Source organism: Echinops telfairi, unplaced genomic scaffold (assembly GCF_000313985.2).
Source record: "Echinops telfairi isolate 266 unplaced genomic scaffold, ASM31398v2 ScPeMD7_7467;HRSCAF=8505_0, whole genome shotgun sequence".
NCBI lineage: Eukaryota > Metazoa > Chordata > Mammalia > Afrosoricida > Tenrecidae > Echinops > Echinops telfairi.
Window position 1 is genome coordinate 2,200,319 of NW_022111367.1, and position 11,669 is coordinate 2,211,987.

Consider the following 11,669-nt stretch of genomic DNA (forward strand, 5'->3'; position numbering starts at 1 on the left):
AAAAGATGTTTGTGCAAGCATACATAAACGCTTTAAAAAGCATTTTTCCTGTTTTGCTCAATATCACTACTTTTTAGAGCTGGGACTTTGCTTTTTTTTGCAGAAGTAGTTTTCAACCATTTATATTTTGTTGCAGACAGAGACCTGGTAAAACCTAAATACGACTTGGATAGAACAGATCCATTAGAGAATAATTATACTCCAGTCTCTTCGGTACCTAACATTTCATCTGGCCATTACCCTGTACCTACTTTAAGCAGCACTATTACAGTAATTGCTCCTACTCATCATGGTAATAATACTACTGAAAGTTGGTCTGAATTTCATGAAGATCAGGTGGACCACAATTCATATGTAAGACCACCTATGCCAAAGAAACGATGTAGAGACTATGATGGTAAGTCTTTTAATTGTTTCATGAAATACTGAGTTAGTATTTCCAGTGGAGGAAAATTTGTAAATTTAGCTGATGCAGTTACTTAAAACTTTCACCTGATCATAGTAAAATTGTGAAAAATTGGTTTTAATGCTTTATAAATTCCTTAGTGTTACTGAAACTTTCATAGCTATTGACCATTGAATATCAGTTTAAGAATAGTCTTATTTGCCTGGCAGTCTTAATTATTACTGGCATTTATCAAACAAAGTAAATACCAACTGATTAACTTAATTTGGTGATATATGTATATTTTTAGTGTGTATGTTAGACATACCTTGTTTCCCCGAAAATAAGACAGTGTCATATTAATTTTTGCTCCCAAAGATGCACCAGGTCTTATTTTCAGGGGATATTTTATTTTTCCCTGAAGAAGAATAGAGTGCACATTTATTGTTGAACATCAAAAAAGGAAATTTATTACTGTATATGGTACGGTAGTAGTTGTTATCACAAACCAGCATAACCAGACAAACTGAATCCTACAGTATCAAGAATTTCATGTTACTACCATTATTTCCGTGTAAACAATCTATGGTACATTTACTAATAATTTATGGTACATTTACTCACACTTCCTGTCTGCTCTGGCCGCGCTGCGGCCAACAGTGAGCTGCACAGCAGCATCTGCTGCTAAGGTCCAGAGTTCAGAGTTAAGGTAGCTTCGGGGGCCTTATGTTCAGGGAGGCCTTATTTTCGGGGGGAATGCCTTATATTTCAGCGAGAGGCAAAACTGTAAGTAGGTTTTATTTTCAGGGGATGTCTTACTTTCGGGGAAATATGGTATTCTCTTACTGATATAAAGCCACGGCCATTGGACTGATTGTGAAGCATAGTGTAAGGTTTCTGAAGCTGTAAATCTTTATGGGAGCAGACAGCCTCATCTTTCTATACAGAGTGACTACTGGATTAGCCAATGACCTTGTTGTTAGTAGGCCAGCAGTTAACTGACAGTGTGACTAGGGCTTATTTTTGGTATAGTAATAACAAAATAGTAATAATTTATATTTCTGATATTAGCAGGTAACTCTATTGAAATGGTTATTTGTACTTAACATATGAAATGATTATATCTTTAAATATCTTATTGACTTACAGAAAATTAATATGTGTAGTGCTTTTTACCTTTTCCCTTAATTCTCTACAGAAAAGGGTTTTTGTATGAGAGGAGACATGTGCCCTTTTGATCATGGAAGTGACCCAGTAGTTGTAGAAGATGTGAATCTGCCGGGTATGCTGCCTTTCCCTGCACAGCCTCCCGTTGTTGAAGGACCACCTCCTCCTGGGCTCCCTCCACCTCCACCAATTCTTACACCCCCACCTGTGAATCTTAGACCCCCAGTGCCACCTCCAGGTCCATTACCACCTAGTCTTCCACCTGTCACAGGTAAGTAAATATGCTTTCCTATATTTATTATGTTTAATCATAGTCTTTTTATGAATGGGTACCCAGAAAAAGCCAGAATTTTAACTTTTCAAAGCTGTGCATTAAAAAAATTAAAAACAAAACAAAAACCGCTTTATCACCTTCAAAGTACTCTCCATTACACTCAATACATTTGTCAAATCTGTGATTTCATTCTTGGAACCATTTTTCAAACTCATCTGTTTGCATGGCTGACAGCACCTTCCTCGTGTTTTTCTTCACTGTTTCTAAACATTGTCAAATTGCTGTCCTTTCATATCCCTCTTAATTTGCGGAAAGAAAACGAAGTCGCATGGAGTGAGATCATGTGAGTAAGGTGCGTGGGGCAAGAGACCCATGCTTTTTTTCTGCCAAAAACTGGTGCACTGAGTTGCCTGTGTGAGCAGGTGCATTGTCGTGGTGGCAAAACCAGTCCCCTGCCTGCTACAAATCAGGCCTTTTTTTGTCACACAGTGTTACTCAGTCTTTTCAGAACCTCTAAATAGAAAGCTTGATTAACAGTCTGACATGGTGGAATGAACTCCTAAGGCACTCCCTCACATCAAAAAAACAAATGAGCAGTGGCTTGATCTTTGATTTCATTTGACAAGCTCTTTTTGGGCGAGGTGCTGATGGCGTCTTCTAGTGGCTTCACTGATGTTTGCTTTCAGGTCTTAAGCACCATGTCTCTTATACAGTAATGACCTTGGGGGGGAAATCTGGGTTGTTTCGGAGGTGTTCTTTCTAAGCACAGCTTGTTTCTAGTTGATGCTCTTTTTGCTGGTCAGTCAGAACCCAAGACACAAACTACACAGTGATCCTTGTCATTCCAAAATCTTCCATTAAAATTTGCTGAACCGAGCCCAAGATAGTCCCTATAGCTCATCACTTCAGTGGTCCGTCATCTGTCTTTGAGGACAAATGTATGAATTTTGTTGACATTTTCATCCATTTGGGAAGTTGACAGATGTCCATAAGGAGGTTTGTCATCAATCGACATCGCCTGTTTTGAAATGAGAAAACCATTTGAGTTTTCCCATAGCGCTGTCCTTGTAAGCTGTGTTCAACATCACAACAATTTTCGTGTCACTTTACGCAAGCAGGAAACAAAATTTCATAGCCGCACGCTGTTCTCTTAAATCAACCATCACAAAAATAGAATACGAAAAGCTTCACTGTGACTAGTGAGAACCTTCTCAGGCGATACCACTGGGCACACTAACTCAGACTGAGTTCTTCATTGCTAGCCTAATGGGAAAAATGCATACTCCACCCAGCAGAGCTTTTTTCCCTTTTTGGTGGGGGTCAGGGGTACCCTCTAGTTAGTAAGTTTAATGCTTCCATTTGTTTTAAAAGTACTAGAAACTAAGAGTGAGACACTCCCATTCGGAATACCACTATTATGCTGGCTTTGCAAGTAAGTTACTGCAGTTTATACTGGCTCTGTATATTGCAGAATCTTTTCAGACCCAATGCCTGCGGATCTTTATAACTAAAAGGTAACCTGTTGTGGACTATATTAAAAGGATACCTTGCATAGAAAAATAATTTATCTGAAAGAGTTAGGTGCTTCTGGATATTATTGATTGATAAATGAAAATACCATATTTGAATGTACAATAACATATTTTATTTGTTTGCTTTCAGATGATATTTCTTATTCTTTGGTTTTGACAGGACCACCCCCTCCACTTCCTCCTTTGCAGCCATCTGGCATGGATGCTCCCCCAAACTCTGTGACTAGTTCTGTTCCTACTGTAGTAACAACGGGCATTCATCACCAACCTCCTCCTGCTCCACCTTCTCTTTTTACTGCAGGTGCATTTTTTGCCTTTGGCTATTAATGTTGTGATACAGTTTTAAAACAGAATTTTAGATCAGGAATTTTTAAATGTCTGGAGAGTAATTATATCAGTATTGCTTTTCAATAGAATTATTTAGCAAACACTGTTGACATGGTGTATATACATTAAATTTAAGTCCATAATTGGATTAAAAATAGTTTTCTTTTTGGTTCCCATTTCCTTTTGTTATGTGTTGTGTATTAGTAGCAATATGTTAGATAATTTTTTTCTATTAAGAATACCATTAAAATTACCACAGAGTTTTATAATTGTTTTTTAATTACAGCTTTTGTTTTACCAGATACATATGACACAGATGGCTACAATCCTGAAGCCCCAAGTATAACAAACACTTCCAGACCTATGTATAGACACAGAGTGCATGCACAAAGACCTAACTTGATAGGACTAACATCAGGGGACATGGACTTGCCACCCAGAGGTACTATGATTAATCTTTTATGATTTTTTTTTTTTATAATATTAAGTGGCAGAATTTTTCTTAAGAACAGTCCTGTACTTTGGCTAAATAACAAATGGTGATTGTTTACTCCCTGGATCCTTTGGTCTCCCATGAGAGAAAAGGTAGCGTATGATTGGTGGCACTTTATTTTACCATCCAAACAGAAAAGAATTTCTCAAAGATGAAGTTTTTGCAGGTTTGTTTTTTTTAATGGGTAGAGGTGTTATTAGTATTCTTATTTGGTAGTTTAATTCTTGAAAATAGATTTTTCTAGTTTGTGTAATAAAATAATGTGTATAGCATGCTTGATACACATGAGTAATTTTTAAAGTATTGGTACTAAGGACCCCAGCTCATACATGTGCAGTTTTATTCCAACAAAACATGTATAAAGATGCCTCTTTGATCAGTGTATAGTTGCAGACATGTTCTCTGAGTAGTAAATTTGTCTTAGATTAGTTAGGATACCATAAAAAAAAAAAAAAAGTTACGTTTTATACCATGGAAGAAAATTGATTTTGAGGTTAGAGCTACTTTAAAAAAAAAATCATTTTAATGGGGCATTGTACAAGTCTTATCACAATCCATCCATACATCCATTATATCAAGCACATTTGTACATTTGTTGCCCCCATCATTCTCAAAACATTTGCTTTCTATTGAGCCCTTGATATCAGCTCCTCCTCCATCCCCCCATGAACCCTTGATAACTTATAAATTATTATATTGTCATGCCTTACACTGCCCGACGTCCTTCACCCACTTTTCTGTTGTCCATCCTCCAGGGAGGGGATTATATGTAGATCCTTGTAATCAGTTTCTACCTCTTTCTACCCCACCTTCCCTCCACCCTCCCGGTATCGCCACTCTCACCACTGGTCCTGAAGGGATCATCCATCTTGGATTTCTGTGTTTTCAGTTCATCCAGTGTACATCCTGTGGTCTAGCTGGATTTTTAAGGTAGAATTGGGATCATGATAGTTGGGGGGACAGAGCTAAATTTTTTATTAAACTCAACTGGACATCTTTTCAAATTATTGAAGCTTTGTATCAAGTGTAATAGAATACACATAAGATGATTTTTCAGATGGATGAAGTGTTTTAAGGAAGTTTGGGAAGAATTGTGAGAGGAGCCAAAAGAGGGAAGATTCGCATTCTTAATATGAATGAAAGAGACTGCTCAAGACCAGAGACTGGTAGGAAGAAGACTGTTCAATTTTCACTGATGTAATAGCTACTGATGGTGGGATCCCACAGTGTTGATTCAGTTAACAATTTTAAGCTTTTGACTGGATGGGTGCCAGAAGTGTTGCAAGATTAGCTGCTTCAAAGTGCTGAACTTATCAGTTTTCTAAGTAAGATAGAAACTAATGAAGATTTTTTTAAGAAACAAAGTATACATGGGAAAAAGTCTTGAATTTACTAATATGATTCCAAGAACAAGATTCATTGAGAACAGGAGCTCTCAAGATCTGATCAGTCAGTTAAATTCAGACAGAGATTAGCTTAAGAGGTTAGGATGACTGTTTTGGAAAATACCAAAAGGGGGACTCTTGATTTTATTGAAGGACACAGGATGGTAATGGAGCCTTTTGTGAAGTTTTGAGAAGATGAAAAACTGTGCTGATGAGAAAGAGGCCAGGAAATTGTGTCGCAGAATGTTTTCTGCAGCACAAATGTGCACACACTCATTCAAAGTGTAACAAGGAGTATCTTCTGAGAATTTTGTTGTGAACTGTTAGCCCACCCATTCCACAGTCCTAGTGTTGTTTCTTTAGTCTTCTTTTTGTAACCTAAACTCAATATTGATAAGAAACCTGAGTCTCTTGAGGATGCAAAAGTTGCCATTTTGATCTGTAAATTGAAGCATGAGAGAAGGGTTAGAGAGATTGAAACACTGCTTGCAGAAGGGTAAGCCTAGAAGCAATAGCTTGGCAGTTTGATAGTTTTGTTTATTAAAAGTTTCTGTGAATTTTGTGGCTATATTTTTTTACTTACCTTTGTATTTTGTTCATTTTTTTAACATTAAAATTTGACATTGGTTCCTTATTTAATCATTGGGGGCTCATACAAATATTATCACAATCCATACATACATCAGTTGTATAAGGCACATTTGTACATTCTTTTTTTTTTTCATTTGTATATTCTTTACCCTCATCATTCTCAAAACATTTGCTCTCCACTTAAGCCCCTGGCATCAGCTCCTCATTTTCCCCCCTCCCTCCCCGCTCCCCTTCCTTCATGAACCCTTGATAATTTATAAATTATTATCATTTTGTCATATCTTACATTGTCTGACGTCTCCCTTCATCCACTTTTCTGTTGTCGGTCCCCCAGGGAGGAGGTTATATGTAGATCCCTGTAATCTGTTCCCCCTTTCTACCCCATCCTCCTTCCACCCTCCCAGTATCGCCACTCTTACAACTGGTCCTGAAGGGATCATCCATCCTGGATTCCCTGTGTTTCCAGTTCCTCTCTGTACCAGTGTACATCTGTGGTCTAGCCAGATTTATAAGATAGAATTGGGATTGTGATAGTGGGGGGGTTGGAGGGAGGGGGAGAGGAAGCATTTAGAAACTAGAGGAAAGTTGTGTGTTTCATCTTTGCTACACTGCACCCTGACTGGCTCATCTCCTCTCTGTGGCCCTTTTATAAGGGGATGTCCAGTTGCTTACAGATGGGCTTTGGGTCCCCACTCCACACTCCCCTTCATTCACAATGATAAGATTTTGTGTTCTTTGATGCCTGATAACTCATCCCTTTGGCACCTCATGATCACACAGGGTGGTGTGCTTCTTCCATGTGGGCTTTGTTGCTTCTCAGCTAGATGGCTGCATGTTTACCTTCAAGCCTTTAAGACCCCAGACGCTATACCTTTTGATAACCGGGCACCATCAGCTTTCTTCACCACATTTGCTTATGCATCCATTGTGTCAGGAATGTGCACATCATGGAATGCCAGTTTATAATAGAACAAAGTATTCTTGCATTGAGGGAGTACTTGAGTGGAGGCCCAATGTCCATCTGCTACCTTAATACTAAACCTGTAAATATATGCACATAGATCTATTTCCCCATCTTCATATATAAGTATATTTACATATGTACATGCCTTTATTTAGACCTCTATAAATGCCCTTTGCCTCTTACCTCTTTCCTCTAGTTCCTTTTACTTTCCTCATGTTCCACTATCATGCTCAGCCTTCATTTGGGTTTCAGTAATTCCTCTTGGTTACATTACCCTAGATCATGCCCTACCAGCCCTCTTGCACCCTCCTCACCACCGATTTGGATCATTTGTTGTTCCCTTGTCCTTCGGTTTGTTAACACCACTTCCTTTCCCCCCACTTCCTCTTCTCCCATGTCCCCCCGGAACCATTGGTCTTGTTTTCTCCTACAGATTTTTCAACCAGCCTATCTTATTTAGACAGACCTGCGGAGATAATAACTTGTACAAAAACAAGACAGAGCAAAACCAAGCAACAACATAAAAGAAAACAACAACAAAAAACAATGACAAAAACAAACCAAAACAAAAACTACAACAACAAAAAAGAAAAACTTGTAGTTAGTCAAGGACTGTTTGTTGGCCTTTAGGATGTTTTCCAGTCGAGTCTGATGGGGTGCCAAGCCCTGGCCCCAAAGTTTATTTTTGGTGTTCCCTGGGGACTTTGTTGCTCTATTCCCCTTGCTGTTCTGTTGCACACCCTTAGTGTTTTGCCTCGGTGTGGTGGGATCAGATCGCACGCAGTTCCCACACTGTGTCGCCAGGGTTGTCCCTTGTAAGGGGGTATGGGTCAGTGAGGGATATCGTGTCTCATATTGATGCCTGCCATATGGTCTTCTCTGTGGATTGGCTGCTCTGAGCAGGAATATTGTAAAGGCTTGGTGGGACAGGATGTGATCCACTCTGTCTTCCTCCCCCTTCATTTGCTCCCATGTGCTCTGATCAGACATGTCCCTCTCCCTGAGCTACAGCTCCAGTGCTGTCCTCTGAAATAAATTCTTCTTCGGGGAGGGGCAGCTGTCCATGTAGTTGGGATTGGAGCCGGCCCCTCAGACCTCTCCACTGATTCCCTACTCCATGCCGGTATATTGCATTCACATCTTGGAGCACTGGGTTGAAGTCTGGTCCCTCTTTCCCTGTGGGGATATTAACAATACCCTCCTCCTGGGTGGGTTAGTGCCCTGTTCCCCCGCTACCCATTTCTTTTTTTCTTTTTTCCCTTTCCCCCCTCCTTTTTAGTTGGCTACTATATGTGTCCCTGGATTTAGTCTGGCCCCTACCATACTACCTGGTCCTCACCCCAGGAATGTTTGTATACAGTAGCTTTTTCCTATGCCCCTTGCTTTTCTTTTTTAAGCTTACCTTAGCGGACTAATGTTGTATTTGTTCTTTTGTGCTTGGCTTACTTCGCTTAGCATGATTTCCTCCATTTCTTTCCATGCGGCATTGTGCTTCATACGTTCATTACTGCTTTTTAGTCATGCGTAGTACTCCATTGTATGTATGTACCACAGTTTTTTAATCCACTCATCTGTTGATGGAAATTTGGGTTGTTTCCAACTCCTTGCAATTGTGAACTGTGCTGCGATGAACATTGGAGCACAGATGTCTGGGCTTGGTTTGTTTCTTGCCTCTTCTGGGTATATGCCCAGTAGGGGAATTGCTGGGTTGTATGGTACCTCAATTTCCATATGATTTAGATATCGCCAGATTGATTTCCTTAGTGGCTGTACATACCTACAGGTCTACCAGCAGTGGGTGAGAGTTCCTGTCTCCCCACAGCCCCTCCAACACTTGTTGCTTTCTGATTTTTTGAATTGGGCTATCTTTGAGGGTGTTAGGTGGTATCTCATTTTAATTTGCATTTCTCTTAGGGCTAAGGATCGGGAACATTTTCTCATATGTTTATTGGTGTTCACTTATAATTTTAAAAAAAACATTGCTTCACGCATTGACTTAATATAGTTTTCTAACTTTTTAGAGTAGATAGGCCTTATGATACAATTTCTAAAAGGGAAAAGTAGAAGAGTATACTGATTAAGTGGTAAACCAGGCCACAAAGTGATCTGAAAGGTCTGAGGAGAAAACGAGTTCATATTAATTTGACTAAAAACTAAACTCACTGCTAACACGTTGATTCTGACTTACAGTGGTCTTATGGAATAGTGTATGTATAACTGCCTTTTGCAGTTTTGGACACTAAATTTTTATGAGAGTAGCAACCCTATTCATTCTCTGTGGAGCGACTGGTGGTTTTGAACTACCGACCTTGTGATTAGCAGCGCAATTTGCAATCCACTATTGCCATGAAGACTCCACTATGTTAATTTGTAAGATGGAAAATTTGTTAATGCTAAGCATTTGAGGGCGCCTTGGTGGCATAGAGGTTATGTGTTGGGCAGCTAATCCAGACCACGTACTGTCATCTGAATTCCTTCAAGATGGAATGAAGGGCCTCCAAAAAAATTCAAGGGAAATTTTCATTATCTTTTATTCCATTTTTCAAAGAACTTTTAAACATTTGCTGCCATCAAATAAATTCTGACTCAATAGCTGCCACATTTATTATTTTGGTTTTATATATTTAGTGCAATTACTAAGACAGTTTCAGCCATCCCACCCCCTTTAAATGCCAGATTACAAAAGAAATAGGCACATGATGCTTGCATCTGATTGGAAAACCTGGGGGGAAAATGTTAACTGTTATTTCACTTCTCGGTCCTGGCATAATTAACATACCAGCATTTTTCTCCCCATGGACTGTACTACGTGGATTTGTTTTTAAACCAAGTTGAAGTTGCATCTATTATTTCATATGACCTACTGTAAGAGTTTTCCAAGATAATATAAAATACTTCATAATTATAATTTTGAAAGAAGCACAATATGTCTTAAATATACCATAATTTAACTGCTTCATTTCTTTTGCACATTTCGCACATTCTTTTTTTGTTGTTATATGTGGCTTTTATTTTTAAATTTTAACAGTTTTAGTGACATTTCATATATCATACTATTCGGTAGTTTAGACATTAAAAAGTTGTGCATTCATCACTATTTTAGAACATTTATTTCATTCTTGTACGCATTAGCTTCCTTTTTCCACCCAACTTCCCTGCAGTAATCCTAAGAAACTATTAATCTAATTAGTTTCTCTATAGATTTACCTATCCTGGATTTTATATAAAGAAAAGCAAAGCAAAAACCCAACAAAGGCAACAAAATAAAATAATAAAATATTAATTGAAAAGAAAATAATAAAAGCTAGAAGAAATTTAAAATGGTTCAAAGGAGAGAACCAAATGATAAGGTGTTAAATTTTAACCTAACTATATTTGCATTAGGAGCCCAGGTTACAAGTTCAGCTGTCATCCACACAGTCATCAGTTCAAAACTACCAGCTGCTCTTTGGGAGAAAGGCAGGACTTTCTGCTTCTATAAAGACTTAACAGTCTCGGAAACACACAGGGCACTTCTACTCTGTCCTATGGGATCACTGTGAGTGGGCAGTGAGTAAATGAGTGGTATCTGCATTAATATACTTTTCAATGCACTCTACTGTTAGCAAGGCTATTCACATCTCTGCTCAGTGGTCAGATTGGATTCTCCAGAGGTTTAATCCACTGGGGACCCTGCGAATGGATTTTGGCCCTTCACTGTCATTCATAGCCTTCTGCAAACCAGGTGCTCAGAATTTATGCTCTAATATCATTCCCTCTGATCTTGTATTTTATTACTTCCAATCCTTGGATCACCCAGGCTGGTGTGCTTCTTCCAAGTGAATTTAGTAGACACCTCACTTAGATGGCTGCTTGTTTTATGACAAGCCTAATGTAAGACCCTAGATGCTATTCCTTCTGATAGGCATGTAACATTTGATTTCTTCACCATACTTTGCTGTAGCACTCATATCTTCAGTGACCTACTCATGAGGGCATGTATCCAGGAGAGCTACATCATAAAAAATCTTTGTTCTTTGATTAAGAACTCAAAATGTGTGTGTGAGTGTGTATATATATAATTTGTATATGTCCATGGTGTGTGTGTATATATATATAATTTGTATATGTCCCTGGTCCACTTTAGAGACATTTTTAGTCATTTAAAAGGGGAACACTATGTCATGTCCATGTGTATATAGTGTCATAGTTTAGCCAATTGTTTAGAATTTAAAATATTGTTGAGAAAAGGAAAGTACATGTATAGGGCAGCTTTTCAGACTAAAATACATGTATAGACTAAAAATTTTGCATGACTGGACACTACAGAAATATTGAGAGTTAGAAATAAGGCAAAACTTTCAATAATGCTCATTCACAAAGAAGGCCTGTTGGACGAAGACAGTTTTATTTTATTATTATTATTTTTTTTAATTTTAATTTTTATTTTTTTTAGTCATTTTATTGGGAGCTCATGCAACTCATCACAATCCATGCATACAGCAATTGTATAAAGCACATTTGTACATTTGTACCTTTGTTACCCTCATTATTCTTTTCTTTTTTTTTTTT

General features: G+C 38.3%; 1 protein-coding gene across 8 annotated transcripts in view; it reads left to right on the plus strand.

Annotated features, from left to right (window-relative positions):
* Positions 1-11,669, plus strand: part of RBM26 (RNA binding motif protein 26) — a 110,554-nt gene that overhangs the window by 33,891 nt on the left and 64,994 nt on the right. For 3 of the 8 annotated variants that reach the window (XM_045283771.1, XM_045283772.1, XM_045283776.1), the window contains exons 6-9: positions 137-397; positions 1,584-1,823; positions 3,489-3,659; positions 3,972-4,127. In XM_045283771.1, the coding sequence (XP_045139706.1) occupies positions 137-397; positions 1,584-1,823; positions 3,489-3,659; positions 3,972-4,127 (828 nt within the window). The remainder of the gene's footprint in view (positions 1-136; positions 398-1,583; positions 1,824-3,488; positions 3,660-3,971; positions 4,128-11,669) is intronic. The other 5 variants (XM_013005114.2, XM_013005115.2, XM_013005116.3 and 2 more) reach the window with 3 other exon arrangements.